General features: G+C 41.4%; 1 protein-coding gene across 3 annotated transcripts in view; it reads left to right on the top strand.

Annotated features, from left to right (window-relative positions):
- The window catches only part of DSCAML1 (DS cell adhesion molecule like 1), a 459,281-nt gene that overhangs the window by 309,993 nt on the left and 127,283 nt on the right, over positions 1 to 22,005 (top strand). For all 3 annotated transcript variants that reach the window (XM_077456859.1, XM_077456858.1, XM_077456862.1), the window contains exons 4-5: positions 3,646 to 3,792; positions 10,043 to 10,321. In XM_077456859.1, coding sequence (XP_077312985.1) covers positions 3,646 to 3,792; positions 10,043 to 10,321 — 426 coding nt within the window. The remainder of the gene's footprint in view (positions 1 to 3,645; positions 3,793 to 10,042; positions 10,322 to 22,005) is intronic.

The following is a 22,005-nucleotide window of genomic DNA, read 5'->3' as shown; positions in this document are numbered from 1 at the left end:
AATTCAGCTGACTCTTCCATGCATGATGTTGGGGCTATGACAGGAGTATCTGTGGACAAGGAGGCATAATAAGCCTCTCTGGCAGCTGTGGTAGACTGCGCACTAGTGTCCGCTTGGGTAATATGGTTGGTAGTAAGCCAGTCCACCACCTCCTCTGCATGCTTTGGCTAGATAGCATGACATCACTAAACAGAGACAATAGTGCCCTGTCTAAGGATGGATCACATCCAGCTTTGCCTGTGGACATAGACGCTGCTGCCCCCTCATAGTAACATGGGAACATCTGCCTCTCCTTGTTAGCATCCCAGACATGATGGGGGGGGGGCTTATTACTCAGATTTAATAAAAACTGGGAAATGTGTGTTTGGATGCGCTTTCATTGAATGAAAAGTGGTGTTTGGTGTACTTTAAAGAGGGATTCCATCAAAAAAAAAAATATTAAAAGCCAGCAGCTATAGATACTACAGCTGCTGACTTTTAATAAATGGACACTCACCTGTCCCGGGTTCCAGCGATGCCGGCAGCCGAGGCCGATCGATCGCTCGGCTCTCGGCTGCTGTCGCCACCATTCTAGGTGAGGGAATCAGGAAGTGAAGCGAATCGGCTTCACTTCCCGGTTCCCTACTGCGCATGCGCGAGCCGCGCCGCGCAATAGGAAATCTCCGCGCTGTCACTGGGACCCGTGTGTGTCCCAGCAGACAGCGCGGCAGGGCAGGAAATGGCGTAGACTCCCACGGGAGTCTATGCCCGGAAGTGGGTGAAAATACCTGTCTTTGACAGGTATCTCCACCCCCCTCCCCCCTGAAAAGTGTCACTTGTGACACCGGAGGGGGGGGAGGGATCCGATCAGCGGAGGTTCCACTTTAGGGTGGAATCCCGCTTTAAATTGAGTACTGATTTACAGAAATGTAAAAACTATAAAAAAAAAATTAAATAAATAAAAAAGAGGTAACACCAGCATCGCAGTCAGGAAAACTGCGGCTGAAAAATTAAAAAAAAGGGGGCAAGCAAGAGACAAAAATAAACAAAAAATGCAGTAACCAAAAAAAAGGGTATACAGTACAGTATACAGCACTAAATGTGTTAAACATGCACTACACTGACACTATACACTACACTCAGAGCCCTCTTCTATCTATCTCTATTCCAACAACACCCTGCAAATGCTTCCTGTGGGAAGGAACCTTTTATAGTGTGGGGTGGGACTCTGAGCCCCGAGCTGTGATTGGACAAAGTCATCATCACTTTGTCCAATCAAAGCTCTGAGCTCTAACTGGAAAATCCAATCAGGGTCCTAGAATGCTCTGTGCAGCGCATCCCGCAGAGAGCGCCCTACACATTCAGGTGCTCCCCAAACGGCAAACAGGCGATGCTCGGGCTGAACTTTTGCTTGGCTCCAACTGTTCGCCCAACTCTAATTTCAACAAACCCTCATTTGATATCCTCATGTGGATTTGTAGATTGGGTGTATTTGACCAAGTCTGTTAGATTACAGAGCCTAGTCAAACTCTGGTGCCTCTTGAACAGCACAATGTCATTTAAACACACCGTACAAGTCCCATAACAGGAAAGTGGGGGATAAGACTATGGAAATAAAGGTTGTTAGTACAATTCTAATTCTGAGACTTCAGTTGGGCTCTCACTGGTTAATCATTTTTTAAATAAAACACTATTATCACATTTGATAATTACATTGGAAATGTCACATTTAGCCTGAGGTATGTCATACTGCAGCTCAGTGCATCAGAACCATTGCGTCCCGAGCTTAGAGAAGATTAAAAAAGGATACTAATTTACACTTCCGGGAAAAAGAACAAAAGGCAAAAAAAAAAAAAATGTTTCTCTTGCTTAACTATGCTAAGACCACTAAAAATGTGTATATATTATGTTATAACTATGAATATCTTAAAAATGAATCCCTCATATTTTTATTTTTATTTTTATTTTTTTATTTGATTTAATTCTGTACACATATTATCTTATGGAGACACTAATAACACCATGGATGTGAGAACTGGAGTTATTCCCAAATAGGTCCGGCTCAAACTTTTAGGGAAGTTTTGAAGCTGATTAGCGTTTGAGGGGGACTAGCTCCAGTTCTTGGTAATAACACATTACACAATCAAGGTTTTTAAAGCAAACATATACTTTATTCAAGACAAAACTTCAGGGTGCTTAAGCAGCCCATAAATTATTATTTTTTCTTTGTTCAAAATGTGGGTTGATGGGGGGATCACACTGTAAAGGAAATTTGTAAGTTCTGTATATATAATTGTATTCTATTTTGTATGTATTGCACACTGCCCTCACTGTGCACACGGGATTAATAATGTTTTCATTACATGTTTACATTCTTTCGAGTCCTGATTAGAATTTGTCTGCCTATGTTACGCCCCTTGTTACCATAAATGTGCAATTGTAATATTAATGTGATACCTACGTAATCATGTGTATAAAAACCTTCAATTGCATCATAATGAAGCAGAACAGTTATATAGAGTGTATCATTTGTGTCCGTCCCTACTACAGTAGTTATTATTATTTTAAAACTACTAATCAATATGAGGATAGGAGCTGCCTATCTATAAAATGGCCAGGTCAACTCCCACTGAGCTATTGTGTTCTAACAGCAGGAAGCCTTCTGCCTTCAGAATACACTGATCCAGCAATGTGCACAAGAGCCATTGCTCCTCCGGATCTTTGCCTCCTCATTGGCTAAGACACAACAGTGGGAGCCATTGGCTCTCCACTGCTGTCAATCACAGCCAGGGAGGAGGAAGTTGTGTGCAGGACTGAGCCACCCTTTGCATGTCCCATAAACACACAGAGGTGGCTCGGGAGTGAGCATGTTCGAGAACCCCCATAGCAAGCAGCTTTTTATGGGGAACTCGGCATGGGGGAGAAGCCCAGAGCTGTGGCGGGGGACCCAAAAAGTGAAGGATCAGGGCTGCTCTGTGCAAAACTATTGCACAGAGCAGGTATGTATAATATGTTTGTTTGTTTTTTTAAATTGCAGGTTTAATATCACTTTAAATTGAAGTGTTTACTGAAGGGTAGTAACATGTGATAAACCAACACAAGCACCCTCTGCTAAAATGTGTTATTACATTACAATTAACACATAATATATATTTGATGCTTTATTTATAGTGTAAATTTAGTGAAAATGTCAGAACTAGTTAAATTCACTGGTAAAAGATTTTTATATTCGAACAATACCAAAGCCAGCAGTTGGTGGGTTGCACTATATATAGTGATTTACAGAATGTACAATGTACATTACATAAAGCCAGCATTTTGCACGCAGCGCCTGCTTACTGTATACTGAAGGATCCAGACAGTATTATAAAAAGGTTAATGAAGGATGACTATGTGACAAGAAGCTTTGGAGGTGATAGGTTTTACACTTTTAGTGTTGACACTGGCAAAAAGGGTAGAAATAAGTCAATCTGACGAATGAGCCGCAAATCTGTAATTCTGTACATTTACATCATCTTGATCCTGTTTTTTTCTAGAATGTATTGTTTTTATAGCTCCTATTTCAGATCTGTGCCTTTTATTTTTCTGGACTTTACTTCGTACTCACATGTCTTACAATTGTTTTTTGCTCGATTTTTCATTATTTTATTTTTTTTCTTCTTTTAGAGGGGAGATTTGTCACCTCACCATTGGGTGCCCTTTATATCTTGGATGTACAGAAGGAGGATGCATTGTCAACGTATCGCTGTATCACCAGACATCGATATAGTGGAGAGACACGTCAGAGCAATGGAGCACGTCTTATAGTATCAGGTTAGCCCTTTAAAGTATATATAACATCTGACATATTTTCTCATGTTAAATGCATTCATGCTAAATAAAGTGGGCATGGGTATATTACGCTGAATATCGGGCATTACCTAACAGCTACAGATACAGTGGCACAAATGAGAGTCTTACAAATTTACTGTACATATCCCTCAGCACAAAAGATTGTTTTTTTAGCCACTTTACCTCTGGAAGAATTACCCCCCTTTCTGGACAGGCCATTTTTTGCGTTACGACACTGAATTACTTTAACTGACAATTGCGCGGCCATGCAACACTGTACACAAATAACATTTTTGGGGTATTTGATCACCTCTGCGTTTTTTATTTTGTGTGCTATAAACAAAGGACGACCGGCAATTTTGAAAAAAAAAATGGAATATTTTTTACTCTCTGCACTAAAACCCATCCAATAGAAAAATGTGAAAAATCAAATTTCTTCATTAATTTAGGCCAATATGCATTCTGCCACATATTTTTGGTAAATAAATACCAATTGTGGTTGAACTAGATGGACTTGTGTCTTTTTTAAACCTGACTAACTATGTATGTAACTATGTAATATGCGCATATTGATTGGTTTGTGCAAAGGTTATACGTATTCAAACTAGTGGGATATTTTTATTATTTTTTACATTTTTTTTTTTTACTAGTAATGGCAGGACTATATTGTGGCAGACAAACACCTAACTGACACTTTTGACACTTTTTTGGGAACCAGTGACACTAATACGGTGATCAGTGCTAAAAATATGCACTGTCACTGTACTAATGACAGGGAAGGGGTTAACATCAGGGACAATCAAAGGCTTAAATGTGTGCCTAGCTAATGTTTCACTGTAGTGGGGGAGGTGCTTTTACTAGTGGAAGGCAGGGATCGGTGTTCCTGCTTTACAGGTACAGGTTCACATGATTAATGCCTTCTGTACTGACAGAACAGTAATCTGCCTTGTTTACATAGGCAGACTGCTGTTCTGCCTGTGTACAGAACAATCAGCGGGTGCCAGTGGACATCGGGTCTGTGGGACCCACTGATTGGTTCCTGCCCCCGATTACATTATACCTGATCCTGAGCAGTGCGGCCACCCTGTAGCAGTAAATCTGCTATGGGGCAGCCGGCAAGTTGTTTAAAACTCTTTCTTTACACGTGCACATATAGTCAGACAGCTAACACTTTTTCTGATCCAACCACAAAGTGGACTACATAACAACCAGCAATAAACACTGATCAGGAGTATGCAGTTTACAGCACAGCATACAAAGTGCAGTGGTCAGGATTCTTCCATAAATGATAGCATATACAGTACAGCAGTTAGGAGTATGCAGTATACAATTTAGTAATCAACAACAAATAGTAATTTTAAATAAATATAACGCAAAACATATTCCATAAAATTCATATGTGAATCCTCTGTTCCTTTAAATATAAACACATACAGTATCATACCAAACAATAGGCATTATAGATGAATCAGACACATTTATGTTGTGGAAAGTATGAAAAATCAAATGTAGACAAAACACAAAAGTGAATTTCCATAGTCCAACAAAGTCCAACATAAGCAGCCCCACCCGGTGAAATCTTCCAAAAAACAATCTTCCTAAAGCTATAACATGCCACCAACGGGTTTCCCCTTCTCCCACCACGTTCTAGGCCAAACACACTCATCTTAATAGGAGGTCTCATAGTTCTTAGTAGAAAGAGAGGTTCAGCTCCATCCACAGGGATAGCCATTGATAAGGTTTGTTGGTAACACAAAGGGTTAATCACAAATCTCTCCACCAAAGGAATGCTCTGTTTTCAAGTTAATGGAAATCAGCGCTACAAGGCACACTTACAGAAAACGGTATCCACATGCAGCATAACAATGAGAATAATATCCATCCATCCCGGTCTCATACTCAACTGCTTTTCGGCTGAGGAGACATGGTTACCCTTCCCTGCAGAGATAATCAGCCAGAAGGTGGCAAAAAAGCATGATGGCATCAGAAAGACTCCTCTCCTTGTCCCGGTGCATCCCTCCCGACTTCTTCAGAAGGTGGTGATCCGCTCCGTTCCGCTCCTTAGCTTATATTACCTTCCTGGGTAGGGCTATTTATTCTGGACTTTGTTTTGACTGTAGGAATTCACATTTGCATTTTGTCTACACTTGATTTTTCATAATTTTCACACCATAAACAAGTCTAATTCAGACTTAATGCCTATTGTTTAGTTGATATGTGTTTGAAGATTGAAAATTTACATATGAAGTCTATGAAATCAGCTTTGCACTGTATTTATTAAAAATAGTGCTGCAATGTTTGTTGGTAAATGGTTACCTAGTTTGCAGTGTGAATCATTTTAACTGTGCTGGCGGGCATACTTGATTAACGTTAAGTGAGGGGGTGCACAGATCGTCACATTTTTTTTTATGTACAATTTAGTATATAGAATGTAGAGATCAGGAGTAGAACACAAAGCATGCAATACAGAGTGCAAAGGTCACATAATTCCACCTTCTGGTCTGTGAAAGGAAAAAATGTAATCGTGTCAGTAGTCAGAAGGCACTGGTGCTTAGTAGGAGGAGGAAGATTCTCCCACTGCTTCACAGACATTGGTGGTTATTGAATTAACTTCACTCCCCCCCCCCCCCTTCTTAGACATTGGTGGTCAGTGAGGACCCATTCATACCAGGTCATAGTGTTAACACATCATGTGCACTGGAGCACTGTAATGCCATTATTAGGATTGGCACTCCAGTGCATCTTCTCAGTGCCCTTACCTGTCTCCTGTTGTGTCCCTTGCTGTTGCCTGTATGATGACATCACTGCCGCAACTATTTTCATTTCCCGCACAGAAGATCACTCTACTCAAAAGTATATGCATAGATGTAAAGCCTAGTGCAGGAATGGGCATTTAGGTACATGACTCCAAGACACAACCCAGATATGGGGGGTGCTGAAATTTTGTTGAAATGGTGTACAGTGGGGAAAATAATTATTTGATCACCTACCAACCAACAATAATTCTGGCTACAGTATGAGCTCACAGACTAGTTATGTGTTTAAAAGACACCTCTCCACATAATCTCTTTCTTCCATCCAAACCCACCATCATGGGCAAGGCCAAAGAGCTGTCAAAGAACGTCAGGCACAAGATCGTAGACCTGTACAAGGCTGGAAGGGGCTACAAGGCCATCAGCAAGAAGCTTGGTGAGAAGGAGGCAACTGTTGGAACATTATTTCGCAAATGGAAGAAATACAAAATAACCATCAATCACCCTCGGTCTGGAACTCCATGCAAAATTTTGCCTCATGGTGTAAGGATGATCATGAGAAAAGGGAGGGATCAGCCCAGAACTACACAGGAGGAGCTTGTGAATGATCTCAAGGCAGTTGGGACCACAGTCATCAAACAAACCATCGGTAACACAATATGCTGCCATGAAATGAAATCCTGCAGCACCCGCAAGGTCCCCCTCCTCAAGAAGTACATGTACAGTCCCATCTGAAGCTTGCCAATGAACATCTTAATGATTCAGAGAAGGATTGGGAGAAGGTGCTGTGATCAGATGAGACGAAAATTTAACTCTTGCATTAACTCAACTCGCCATGTTTGGAGGAAGAAAAAAGCTGACTATGGCCCTAAGAACACCAAAGCACTGAGATGAAAACATGCTTTGGGGCTGTTTCTTTGCTAAAAGTACAGGCCAACCTTGCCGCATTGAGGGGCCAATGGATGGAGCAGTGTATTGTAATATTTTGGATGAGTACCTTCTTCCCTCAGCCAGAACACTGAAGATCGGTCATTGATAGGTCTTACAGCATGACAATGATCCAAAACATACTACCAAGGCAACAAAGGAGTGGCTCAAGAAGATGCACATTAAGGCCATGGATCGGCCTAGTCAGTCTCCAGACCTTAATCCTATAGGAAATATATGGAGGGAGCCGTAACTTCGAGTTGCCAAGCGACAGTCACAAAACCTTCAGGATTTAGAGATCTGTAAAGAAGAGTGGACCAAAATCCCTCCTGAGATGTGTTCAAACCTGGTAACCAATTACAAGAAACATTTTACCTGTGTGCTTGCCAACAAGGGTTTCTCCACCAAGTACTAAGTCATGTTTTGCTTGGGGATCAAATACCTATTTTACTCACTGAACTGCAACTCAATTTATAACATTTGTATCACGTGTTTCTTCTGGATTTTTGGTGGATAATCCATCTCCATCATTTAAAATACACATATGATAAAAATTATAGACCCTTAATTTCCTTGTAAGTGGGCAAACTTACAAAATCTGCAGGAAATCAAATAATAATTTTCCCCACTGTATGTGTAACACTTACAGATATTTACTACTAATTACAAAGATCAAGTACTCCCCTTGGTAATGGCCTATCCACCATTTTGTTCAAAGGGTCAGCAGAATCGACATATTTCCTGGTCTGTGATCCTGGCTCAGAGATGGCTTGATCAAGTAATTCCTGATAACCATACAGTTCTCCATTATCTTGATAAATGCTTGATACAGATCAGCCCTTTCTACAATCTCCCACCTTGTGACTTGCTACAAAGTTACAACATTTCAGTCTAATCATAGGGTGAGAGGAGACAGAGGAAATGCTTCCTCCTGCTGCAGACTGACGACATCATCTCAGCCCTGGCAAAGTCTAATGGAATGATTATAAAGACGTTTTTTTAACCACTTGCTTACTGGCCACTTACCCCCCCTCTTCTGTCCAGTCCAGTTTTCAGCTTTCAGCGCTGGTGCACTTTGAATGACAATTGCGTGGTCAAACAACACAGTACCCAAATTAAATTTTTATAATTTTTTTTCCCACAAAGCTTACTTTTGGTGATATTTTTTGTTAAAAATGTAAAGGCCAAATTTTTTTATATTTTTTTGTATCTTGTTATAAAATTTTGCAAGCGGGTAATTTTTCTCCTTCATTGATGTACGCTGATGAGGCGGCACTGATGGGAACCAATAGGTGGCAGTGATGGGCACTGATGGGTGGCAGTGATGGGCACTGATGGTTCACAATAATGGGCACTGATCGGCACTGGTTGGTTACACCGTTAGGCAGCACTGCTAGGTGGCACTGATTGGCACCACTGGTGGGCACTGTCTTGATAGATGGCACTTGTGGACATTGATAGGTGGCACTCATGGGTATTGATAGGTAGAACTGGTGGGCACTGTGGGCACTGGCAGGTGGCAATGGCAGGTGGCACTGGCAGGGGGTACTGGTGGCACAAATGAGGCAGAATTGCCTCTCCTCTTCGGGACCGATGTCCCTTGCACATAAGCCAGTAATCTGCTTTTTTTCTCCTCACGTCAGTGTGAGGAGAAAAAAAAAACGATTACCGAGCTTTTGTTTACATCATGTGATCACTGGCTGAAAGATGATCATGTGGTAAGGGGCCGGGATCGGCCTCTTACTCCGATCTGTGATCATCTGTGTCTCAGTGACTCGGTGATCACAGCGTGTGCAGCGCACCCTGTAGGGCACGCACAGGGAACGTGCAAAGTGGAGGCTGTCATATGACGGCCTCCCGGAAATTCAGGTCCGCGCTGTTGCCATCATTCGGCTATAGTGCGGACACCAAGAGGTTAATGATAAAAGTATACTGCTGCCTATATTTTTACATGTCGGGAATCTATTCATGCTGACTTTTACAGTTACGGAAAAGTTCACATTGACATTAAATAAAAAAAAACTCTCAGTAGTAACATAAAATAGCATATTTTGCTGCAATACACACCTTTACTTTTTAAGCAGTGTTTGCTTTAAAGCGGTTGTATACCCGCTAATGGGTTTGTTTGTTTTTCCTACCTACAAAGGAAAAGGCATAATGAGCTAGTATGCACCGCATACTAGCTCATTATGAAATACTTACCTTAGAACGAGGCCCAGACATTTGGTCCGATCCACGCAGAGGGAGCTGACATGTTCCCTCTGCGTTTCTTCCGGGCATGTGCGGGAGATTTCTTCCCGGCAGGATCTGTCGTCTGCCGGGCTTTCAGCTGGGAATCCCCTGAACCGTACAGGTTTAGGAGATTTTTTTTGACCTACAGGTAAGCCTTATTATAGGCTTTCCTGTAGGTAAAAGTCCCAAAAAGGACTATACAACCACTTTAAGTACTGCACTTCTGTGCAAACAGCTAATATGTTAAATACTATATCACCTGTCTATAGGCACTTGCCGGCATTCATTGTTTTCTGTTTTGCTGTTTATTTGTTCCTTAGACCCTGCAGAATCTGTCCCCATTCTTCTTGATGGATTTCAATCCCAGGAGATCTTCGTGGGGGAAAAAGTAGAGCTACCATGTGTTGCCTCAGGATATCCAAACTTAGCTTCGCGTTGGATTAAAGATGGCCGCCCAGTGCCTTCTGACAGCCGCTGGAGCAAACGTAGCACAGGACTGAGTATGACAGATCTGCAACTGGAAGATAGTGGAACATATATCTGTGAGATCACAAATAGCTTTGGCTCTGCTGAAGTTGCTGGCTCCCTGACTGTAATAGGTAAGCTACAGTATGTAAGTAGGAATCTACAGCATTCCATGTGGTTTACTTGTATATATGCCAAATGTGAAGGCCAAATAATAAAGTAAATATCATTGATGATTTCAGTGTGGGGGTCTTTGGTTCCTTTCTGACCAAAGCACCATCTATGTTGAATTTGCATTCATAGGTAAAACTTATCACATTGCTGCATGAATAAAACTGGTTTTAACTGTTTTAATTTGGGTCCAATGCAGATCATCCCTTCCACCTGACTTATCATGTTTTGTCCTAACTATTGGCATTTCTCTGATTTGTTTTTGTCTCGGACACTGCAATTTTTATGGCACTGGTTCGCCATGTGTAACGCTGAACCACACTTGAAAACCTACAGCTAAGTAAAGCTCAGTGATCAATGTATGACATGGTCAATTATGTATCATATGCAAAGTGCATAATTTCAAAGAGCACTATAATTATACTACAAGTGGACTAGCACCGGATGATGCCTTCCTGTAAATACTTTTATCTGCACAGACTTGCTATTTCTAGTCACCAATCACAATGTTCATCCTGCCTTTCATTATCATTTTTTTCTTATCCTCAGATACTGAACAAACCTTTTTTTTTTTTTTTATAGAGCCGCTACCCGCAATGTTCAGCCTCTCTTTCATTACAATTTTCTTCTTTCCTCTTATCCTCAAATATGTCTTCAGACTGTATCTTCTTCTGTGAGAACTTCAATTCAATGACTCCTTGTTTGTTATCCTGCCATTAATAAGTCTCAGGCCGCGTACACACGGGCGGATTGTCTGGCCAACTAAGTTCGTCAGACAATCCGTCCTACTTTTGAATGAACGGACTTGACCACACACAATGAGCAGACAGTCCGCCGAAAGCTTGCGCGATGACGTGTACGGCACGTACGACGGGACTAGAAATTCGACGTCCAATACACTGCAATGCAACCTTCGGCCGTGTAAATCCTTTCTGAGCATGCGCCATACTTAGTCCGTCGAACTAGCCTACTCACGAGCGGATTGTCTGCTGAAACCAAGTTTGGACGGACTGTATTACGGAAATTCCGAAAGACTTAGTCCGCCAGACTGTCCGCTGAAAATGTCCGCTGAAGCCCACACACGAGCGGATTGTCCGCTGAAACATGTTTCAGCGGACTAAGTTGGCCAGACAATCCGCCCGTGTGTACGCGGCCTTACTTTTACTTTTTCCTCCTTGTTATTTTTCTCCTATCCCTAACCACCAAAGTAGACTTTGTCAGTCTTTTCAATCCATTGCTTAGCTCTTCTCCAAAAACTGCCACTCTCCCGCATCTCCTAACACACATAAATGTGACTACGCTAACCAAAAAACCCCAGCACTTTTTTTAGTTTGGCACAGAGTAGGAAAAGGTTTGGAAACCTGAGATTTCCTCTCCAAGTTTAAGTGTAAGTAAACCCTCCTATCGTTTTCAGTCAAGGAAGCTACCATCTTGGCCTCTTATAATTCTTCAACTGCCATAATGCTGCACATGTGATCAGTTATGACACCAGCCATTGGATGGTTAGAAAGTTTGGTTGAGATCACAACCAATGTGAAAGTTAGCATTTCTGGCATGCCGGGAATGTAAGTGTTTTTTGAAACTGGGTTTACTCCCGCTTTAAGGAGGTCATATAAACAAGAAGTGATTGGGAAAATTCTCCGGGGGAGCCAGAGGCAACAATGAGAGAGAGGAAACAAAATCTCAATATTATTAGTGCTTGCACATGAGATCTTGTAGCAAAACCTGATTTGTGGTAGTATATCATTAGTCTGATTTTTAAAGCTATTAGTCTGGGCATATTGTGTATAGATAGAGATGTGTACCTGGGAAAGTAGACTTTAGCTGGGGGTGGGAGGGAGAAGGTTATGATAGGAGAGGAAAGTATTTTGGAGGAGAATAAGGCTTCATGTACACTGGTCTACATTTACCACGGCCAAGGGAAAATGCAGCAAAATCGTGGCACGTGTTTGCTGCGTTTTACCGTGGCCAGTGGTCAAAACGTTCCTATCCTAAATGCCATTCCTCCGCATTCAAGAGAGGGAGGTTGAAGCTTACCTAAACACTGCAGCTCCTAAACTCTGCAAAAAGCCTATGTGTACATTGACACATAGGCCTTTATGGAGTTCAATTTAGGAGCTTTGGCAAAAAAAATGCTGAAAGCTCCTAAACTCAAGTTAGCTTTTTTTTCAGGCATTTTCCGCTTCCCTCCCCTTATCCTGCATCACTCCACACCTTACACAGATTTCTATTGGCCACAACAAAAATGCCTAAATGTAAAACGCCTGAAAAAATGCCTATAATATTTGCAAATTTACTCAGAAAAACGCCTGAAGAAAACACTTGAAAAAGTGCCTGAAAATGCTTAGCTCGAATGTAAATGTAGCATAAAGGTTAGAGGAGAGAGGAGAAAGGGAAAAAAACAAAGAGGGGGAAGCTTTACAAGTCCAAAGTGTAATGCTAGTTTTATTTTGCTGGCCCAGGAGGAACTGAAATTTGCAGGGTGTCTGTCTATCAATTTTTAGAAACCGTAGAGTGTGAAGAGAAGAAAAAGTTGTGTAGTAAAACTTTTTTTCATTTGTGGTTTTGGGGGAGGCCAGTGGAGTGCCCCCTTGTGGGTAAGTGCCACACCCACAAGTCATTATCCTTTGGTTAAAGTAAATCATCGCACTTTGGCACTTTCTGAGTAGCAACCTCTTCATGCAGAAAGCTTAAAATAACACAGTCTTTTAGGGAACAAAGGGCACGGGTGAAGAACTCAGGCACCTTGAACTGCAGGTCTAGCAAAGTCTCTATTTCCACCAAGAGAGTATCCACTCGCAGCTGGGTACTTCAAGGCTGAACAGATCTCTAGCCAGAGATCGTCGCAGTCAGCACGTTGACTCAAAATTTGAATGATCAACTAAGGGTGATCAGGAACCTTTTTCCACCGTACCTGGAACGTTTCCTGTTTCCTCAATGGTACTGGAAAAGTGTGAATTTGTCAGTGTCCTTCCCAACTCAGTAACCAGGCACTTCACAGGATACCACTTGCCAGCCCTCCTCCGAAGAGTCCTCCCCGGTCACTTCCACGAGCTGTGGTGTCCCTTCAAGCCAAGAGCACACCGGGACACTTTGAATCCTCCCTCAGTTACTGCGCCTTGGACCAGACGGTTCCGAGACTAGACTCGGGAACAGATGGATCCCTACCCCAGACCAGGCAGGTCTATTAGGGGCCACCGACAGGAACATGTTGCGGCCCCGGTCCTGGAACCAGAACAGACCACATGGGTCTCACAAACAACTCCGGAACCCTGAATACATGACCCACACCCCCTTAAGTACCCCTTCCCAGACTCTTCAGCGGGCCCCGGCACACCCACTGATTGGCTCCGAGAAGGCCGATACCTAAACATCCAAACAGACCTGGTTCTTGCCTGTCATGTGCACCTCACCGTTCACATGACCAGGCAGAACTTCCAAACACAGCCTGGCCAGACTGGTGTTAAGGCTTGCCTACACAATTAACCCTCAGAACCTTTATTGTTCTGAGGCAAAAATGAAATTTACATGCATGTGACATTTGATCCCAAATATCATCCGCTACACAAGGGTTAACTTATTAAACTGTTTCTTCACAAGTTCAAGGCTCTCAACCCAGAGGGTTTCTTTGGCTTTCACTCCCTGTATTCAGATTCTTAGTATACACTAAGGTTACAGTAGTTGGTAAAGACACTTCTTGTTAAAGTAGACAGACACCTTCTCCACTTAATAAAAGTCATATTTTATTAAATCCAAATGTAACTGTACATTACACAATATTCTTCATATACATGTACAGTTGAAGACATTCAATTGGTTATTCAACTTGGCTGAAGTAGCTTGGCTGTGCTGCTGACTTAAAACACTGTCCCTAGTGTTATGCATAAAATAGGTGCAAAGATAATATTGTGTGGGCCATACCAAAGATGGTTAATAGTCCATTGGCATTAAATTCCAGAACAACGTGGCACCCCTGAGAAGGACCCATTGATGGGGTTGCAGGAAAAGTACTATATGACAGCAGGGGTCCTCATAGGTCTTCATCCCATACCAGACTTTCCCACGAGGTTGACTCCCCTGCATTTATGCCCTTCAAAGGGAAAGTGACATACCTTCAGGGAAAACAGCCAAAATATTGAAAGTAACGCTACACCAGAATCATAATAACATAAGCAAACATAATAAAATACCAGCATACAATAGGATCTTCCTAAAGTGGTGTAGTAAATTTTTTTCAATTTCATAAAATAATTTAAAGAATACTGTAGCCCATCACAGCCCATGTTTTGTAGGTATGCATTATTATATGTCAAAAAGGACGAATCAAAGGGCATATACTCCAACTGTGTCATCATCCCAGGTGTAGATAAGCATCTCCAACCACTCTTGGGGGTGGAGATGTCAAATTTATGTATGACAGTGATACCATCTGGATTAGATTTTATAGTTGGGTTCTTTGGATGATTTGGATGAGTTAGGCAGTTTATGAATTGAGTCCTATGTAATACCGAACTCCATCTCCCATTTTTTGTTGCCGTCGGTGTCTTACTATCCTTGAGAGATCTGTTTACTTCATTTTGAATACCTTTGAATACCAAGGTCTTTCATAAGCAATTATTTCTTGAATTCCTGTCCTAGCTACTCTTTTCTGAGATAATTTCTCTGTCTGCCTATTCCAATTTCTCTTGTCTGACATTATTACAAACACTGTGGAGAATTTCAAAATCTCTGTTCACAATAAGAAAGAATTCTACCATAAACATATTTTCATTCTGTATGTCGTTTTGGACTCATGTACTGACCCTCTGTACCCGATAGGGTGTCAGATCCAACAAACAAGTGTTGCTTCGGTGTGAAGTACATGATGTACAGCATCTGATGGTCCAAAACCACATAAACTGATAGTGGGTGCTGCAGTGAGTTTACATGGATGGGTTCCATTATATGAGATAATATTCACCAGCACACCTTCTGTATAGTTCAAGGAGTTTAATAGAGAAATATAGTAGTTGCCAAAAAGAAACATTTGTTTGAGGACCATGCATGACCCTTCATCAAGGTACAAGGAAAGTTGCATATGTATGGTCACCCTGTCTCTGTGCATACTGTGCAATCTTTCTTTATCAACAGATAGTGACCTCCATTTGAACAGAGTTTACAGTTTAGAATTATGTGTACAGATGTACAGAAATATTTGATTGTGAGTAATTCCTTACCTTTAAATGCCCCATGTAGTCGGGATACCAACCCATATATATTGTTCAGGGGGAGCTCTGAAGGATTCTACTCTTCCTTATGGTACAAGCTTTTAAAAAAACAAAAATCATAGTTTATAACCCAGCAAATTTACCTATTTGAAATCAACATGTAAAGCCAAGAGTTGTGAGTTTCAGTGGGTTATATTCCTTAAACTGTTTTAGAGATGGACTGTCCAAAAAACTCACGTTAGCAACTAAATAAGAATCAAACTTCATTCTCCATTAGAAAATTAAGTGCAGTTCCAAACCTTTAGTTGTATAACATCTAATATTTGTGACAGCATTAAGCAGCTTGGGTTCCTCTGTATGCCCTCCTAAGAACTGCCTGATTTTCATTATGAATGTGTTACTAAACCTACAACAGTAATATAAGTCTGTATATGCAGTAAAGCATGCTCCTTATACTCACTGTGAAACCTAGGAGGTTAATCCTCTGCATTGTGTAAAAAGGCTGTTTGATCCGGTCTTCTCTGATCCTCCCCTTCTGTTACTGTCCCCAATCCATCAGCTGATAAACACAAGCCCTAGGAGGCACTCTGCACATGTTCAGTTTGGTGTGTATTGCTGGAGAGTTATTGTTTTTTTTAGGGGGGGGAGTGCATGATATCAACACAGGGCTCAACTCAGCACTGTCTAGACAAAGTCAGGGGTCATGCAGCCTCATAGGATAGTCAGCGGAGAATGAAAACTTCTCCAAGCTTAAACCGGTGCTCAGCTGGACATTGATAGAAGTCATAATACTGCTATATACAGTTGTGCTCAAAAGTTTGCGTAGTTGAGCTGCCAGAAGGAAGCCCTTACTGTGCCAATGCCACAAAAAAGCCAATGCGGCATGTCAAGGTGTTGTTGCCCATATTGTAACCAGGCATTTTTGTGGAACTTGCACAGTAAATGCTTCTTTCTGGCAACTTGACCATGCAGCTCTTTTTTGTTCAAGCATCATCGTATTGTGCTCCTTAAAAACAACCACCATCTTTCTCCGGGGAAGCCTGTATTTCTCCTGAGGTTACCTGTGGGATTTTCTTTGTATCCCAAACAGTTCCTGTGGCAGTTGTGGCTGAAACCTTTCTTGACCTACCTGACCTTGTCTTGGTATCAAGTGATCCCCAAATTTTCCACTTATTTAAGCGATTGAACAGTACTGACTGGCATATTCAAGATTTTGGATATGTTTTTATATCCTTTTCCATCTTTGTAAAGTTTCATTACCTTGTTACACAGGTCTTTTGACTGTTCTTTTCTACCTCCTCATGTCTCAGTGTCTAACCTGCTTAGTGTCTAACCTGCTTAGATAATTATTTGAGAGCTAGCAAAATCATTGACTATTTATACACAGACACTAGATGTGATTTAAAAAGCCACAAATGTGGGAAATTCACCTTTAATTCCCATTTTAACCTGTATGTGCCACCTTCTGTGTCTCTACCAAGGCCAAAATTTCAGGGTATGTAAACTTTTTATCAGGTCCATTTGGGTGATTTCTGTTATCATTATGATTTTAAAAGGCTCCAAAAACTGATAATAAATGTCTATATGTGATTGCTATTCTTAAATAAAAGACAGTTTTTTGGCATTATCAGTCATATTGTTAATATTAATGGCAAAAATTCACAATTTCTGCAAGGGTGTGCAAACTTTTGAGCACGACTGTACTGCTGAATGCTGATGAGAAGCAGTATTTAGCAGTTTATATTTACTAAAATAATTGCATTTCCATGTTCTGTGTACTGTGCAGTTTATTGGCAGTTCTCAATCTCCAGATTTTCCCCAGCGACAATATCAGATATCTGAAGTGAAGTACCAAATTGCCATTTAGGTATAAACTCCCAAACAAGTTGACTTATGGTTTGTGGCATTCAGACAGAGTTGAAAAGTTGAACAGGTTAGGGCAATCATCAAACACACAATAGCCAGGAGACAGGCTATTTTATAACCAGAACAGCAGCAAAGTACACAGAGATGACAAAGTACCACTTATGCCGTGTACACACGAGCGGAATGTCCGATAGAAAAAGTCAGACAGGTGCTTTTCACCGTGTATTCCCATCGTGTGTATGCCCCATCAAACTTTTTAACGTCGAAAATTCTGACGGAGCTAGAAATAGAACATGTTCTAAATATTTCCAACGGAACCAATTCCTATCGGGAAAACCGCTTGTCTGTATGCTGTTCCGACGGACCAAAAACGGCGTATGCTCTGAAGAGAGTACGAGACGGAAGCTATTGGCTACTGGCTATTGAACTTCCTTTTTCTAGTCCTGTCGTACATGTTGTACGTCAGCGCGTTCTTGACGGTTGAACTTTGGTGTGATCGTGTGTACGCAAGACAGTTTGAGCGGAATTCCATCGAAACTCCATCGGAAAAACCTTCAGAGTTTATTCCGACGGGAAAACCGGTCGTGTGTACAGGACATAAGTATCAGCAGGAACCTTTCTACTTAAAGCGGACCTTCAGTCATTTTTTTTAACTTTCCATCTGTTAAATCTTCTGCCCTTTTTTTTTTAACTTAGGATAGTACATAGTTACATAGTTCGTCAGGTTGAAAAAAGACACAAGTCCATCCAGTCCAACCATAAAAAAAATATCATACAATCCAGGGGAAGGCAAACCCCCCCCCCCCCCCCAGAAAAACAGGATCCAATTTGCTATAGCAGGGGGAAAAAATCCTTCCTGATCCCAGAGAGGCAATCAGATTTTTCCTGGATCAACTTTACCTATAAATGTTTGCACCCAGTTATATTATGTACATTTAGGAAATAATCCAGGCCTTTCCTAAAGCAATCTACTGAGCTGGCCAGAACCACCTCTGGAGGGAGTCTATTCCACATTTTCACAGAACTTACTGTGAAGAAACCTTTCCGTATACGGAGATGAAATCTATTTTCCTCTAGACGTAAAGAGTGCCCCCTTGTCCTCAGCGTTGACCGTAAAGTGAATAACTCAACACCAAGTTCACTATATGGACCCCTTATATATTTGTACATGGTGATCATATCCCCCCCCCCCTTAATCTCCTCTTCTCAAGAGTGAATAAATTCAGTTCCTCTAATCTTTCCTCATAGCTGAGCTCCTCCATGCCTCTTATCAGTTTGTTTGCCCTTCTCTGCACTTTCTCCAGTTCCTCAATATCCTTTTTGAGAACTGGTGCCCAAAACTGAGCTGCATATTCCAGATGAGGTCTTACTAATGATTTGAACAGGGGCAAAATTATATCTCTCTCTCTCTCTCTCTGAAGTCCATACCTCTCCTAATACAAGAAAGGACTTTGCTTGCTTTGGAAACTGCAACTTGTCATTGCATGTTGTTATTGAGCTTATTATCTACCAAAACCCCCAGATCCTTCTCCACTATGGATTCCCCCAGTTGTACTCCCCCTAGTATGTATGATGCATGTATATTCTTAGCCCCGAAGTGCTTAACTGTATATTTATCAACATTAAACCTCATCTGCCACATAGTTGCCCAATTAGACAGTGCATTGAGGTCAGCTTGTAAATTGGAGACATCCTGGAGATGTTATTCCACTGCATAGCTTGGTGTCATCTGCAAAGACAGAAATTTTACTTTTAATCCCAGACCCAATACCATTTATAAAGATATTAAAAAGTAAAAGTAGTACCACTTTTTTTTTTTTATTCCAGTAAATACGTTTTACAGCCCACTTCCTGTTTCTTGTCTGGTAATAAGCCTAGGCTGATGACATCATTCACAACTCTCTCTCTTACTCTCCTGAGAGTTTGCCAGGAAGGGAGGAGGGATGAGTCAAGAGGGCCAATGGGAGCTGCAGGGCTACAGAGTTGGAGGTGTGCCTCTGTGTGTCTGTGTAAATCCAGGATGTGAACAGGCAGCAGCTTCAGCTGCCCACAGTTAAAATGGATGCAGCCAGACTCATTGGAGGGAGATTTCTGCTGCATATTTTGCAAGTACAATCACAATATATAAAATAATATGCAAAGTTGTTGTGGGGAAGCTTCAGAATGGCAAATATGTTTTTATTACACATTATGTGAGAAGACTGCAGTTCCCCTTTAAGCTTTAATGTACGAAGTAGGATTTATGCTTTCCATCCAATTATAGCCTCTTGCACAAGGGCAGAAAAAATACTGCTGTTAGAGGTGCGTGGCATTTTTTATGCCCCGAAGGCAGCTCTGGGTTATGTAATGTGCATATGCACGTTGTGTTATTTACAGGTGTATGTTAAAGTAGCGTTCAGGGTCATTCAAAAATGTCCCAAACCTGCGTTCAGAAAGGAGCTTTCCAGCATAATTTATGCCTATACATGCATAAACATGCATAAACCCAGGCATATACACATACATTTATTCTAATGGATAGAATAAAATAATATTCTAGCAAGTAGAATAAGTTTTCACTCATACGCATGTGAACACAGTGTGCATGTAAATGCATATAAACATGTATACATACAGTCGTAAATACGCATTAAAAAATGCAACACTAAAGCCACTTTTATTCTGCCAAGTTCTGTTAGAAAAATTGCAGCATATTTTCATACACTCGGGTGCATAAGCCTTATGTTGAAAAGACACTTGTATGTGCCTGGCTTCATTCTGCATTGTACCCAGCAGAGGATACAGACACATGCTTAGGAAAAGCTGACCTTGGTAACTGAGCTAGTCAGTTAGAGAAAGGACTTTACAGTACCCTCCATTATAGACCCCTCTTGCAACTTTTCTGTTTAGGTTTTGCTTGCGTTAGTTCCAATATACTGTATGAATATAAGCATGTATACGAAGGGGTGGATTTACAAGAAAATCTAAAGAGCCATGAGAAGAATTCACAATCGGAAGAGAGGAGTGAATGTTAAGTGGCTAGACGATGGTTTCATTTTTTAACATCATATAAGGTCAGTTGAAGTGTGCAAAATATAATTTAGCTTATTTATTATGGATAGCCATGCCTCGTCTCCCAGGAAAGACTGGAGAGCAGGATGTTGTTCTTTATTATCCAATTTCTTGTGACAAGAGGAAGATCTTTGAAATGTCTACCAGATGTCTACCTATACTAATTGAAGATTGTTATGGACCTTACTGACAGCTGGAACAAGGATTGTCACCGATAAGGGAATTAGGGATGGAGTCTAGATGGTTCTGGAAAATCTCGTTCTTCTCAACCAAACCTCTTTAACCACTTCAATACAGGGCACTTTCACCCCCTTCCTTCCCAGCCCAATTTTCAGCTTTCAGCGCTCTAGCGCTTTCAGTGACAATTGCGCGGTCATGCTACACTGTACCCAAATGAAATTGTTATCATTTTGTTCGCACAAAAAGAGCTTTATTTTGGTGTTATTTATTCACGACTCCGTTTTTTTTTTTTGCGATATAAGCGCAAAAAAAGCGGAAATTTGGGAAAAAAACAATATTTTCTTTTTTCTATTTGAAAAGAAATCCAATAAAATCAAATTTTGTCATAAATTTAAGCCAAAATGTATTCTGCTACATGTTTTTGGTAAAAAAAATTCCGTTAAGTGTATAATAATTGGTTTGTGTGATCACGGACATATGTACGCAAATGATCATGTACATATGTGTGCAGGTGATCACGTACATATGTGTGCAGATAATCATTGGGACATGTGATTTTAGTGGGACATATGTGGGGGACATGTTTTTATTATTAGGGACATGTGTTTTTATTATTTGGGGACATGTATGTTTTGGGGACATGTGTGTTTTGGGGACATATGTGGGGACTGTGTTTTCACTGTGTGGTGTGTTGTGTGTTTACACTACACTGATGATCAGTGAGTAAAAAGCTGTGAAAAGCAGCTCATACTCACTGATCATCAGCCGGCTGCAGGGTTCTGCTCTCCTCTTCTCAGCGGTGACTTCCGTGTGAGGAGAGGAGAGCCGATTGCCTAGCAACCGGCTGTTTGTTTACATCACATGACGGCCGTGATTGGACACGGCCATCATGTGATCAGGAGGGCCAATCACAGAGCCCTCCTGCCGATCTGAGATGTGCAGTGTCCGGGTGACACGAGCACATCGGGATCGCGCCGCTGCGCGGGCGCGCGCGCGCGCGCGCGATCCCGCTGCTCCTGAAGGACGTTCCTGAACGTCCTATCAGGAGCAGGCGGCTCCCACCCGGCCGTATATATACATTGGCCGGGTGGGAAGTGGTTAATTTTAGTAGGTACTGTAGCTTAATGTTGGAAATACTGATACTGATTTGGTGATAGGGTTCTCCAATTATGAATCAGACGAAGAACTTGATATAGTCACTTGACCAGTTGGTTTGTAGCCCGCATTTTATGTTAACTGTTTGAGCCTGAGCTTTCCGTTTGGTTACATAGTTAGTTAGTAAGGTTGAATAAAGACACCAGTCCATCCAGTTCAACCTGAGTGTCTATAATTGTCCCTATCCC

Source organism: Lithobates pipiens, unplaced genomic scaffold (assembly GCF_037356315.1).
Source record: "Lithobates pipiens isolate NorthernLeopardFrog02 unplaced genomic scaffold, aLitPip1_a1.2 Scaffold_27, whole genome shotgun sequence".
In the NCBI taxonomy this organism is placed as follows: Eukaryota; Metazoa; Chordata; class Amphibia; order Anura; family Ranidae; genus Lithobates; species Lithobates pipiens.
This window is presented reverse-complemented; position numbering and strand designations above follow the sequence as displayed.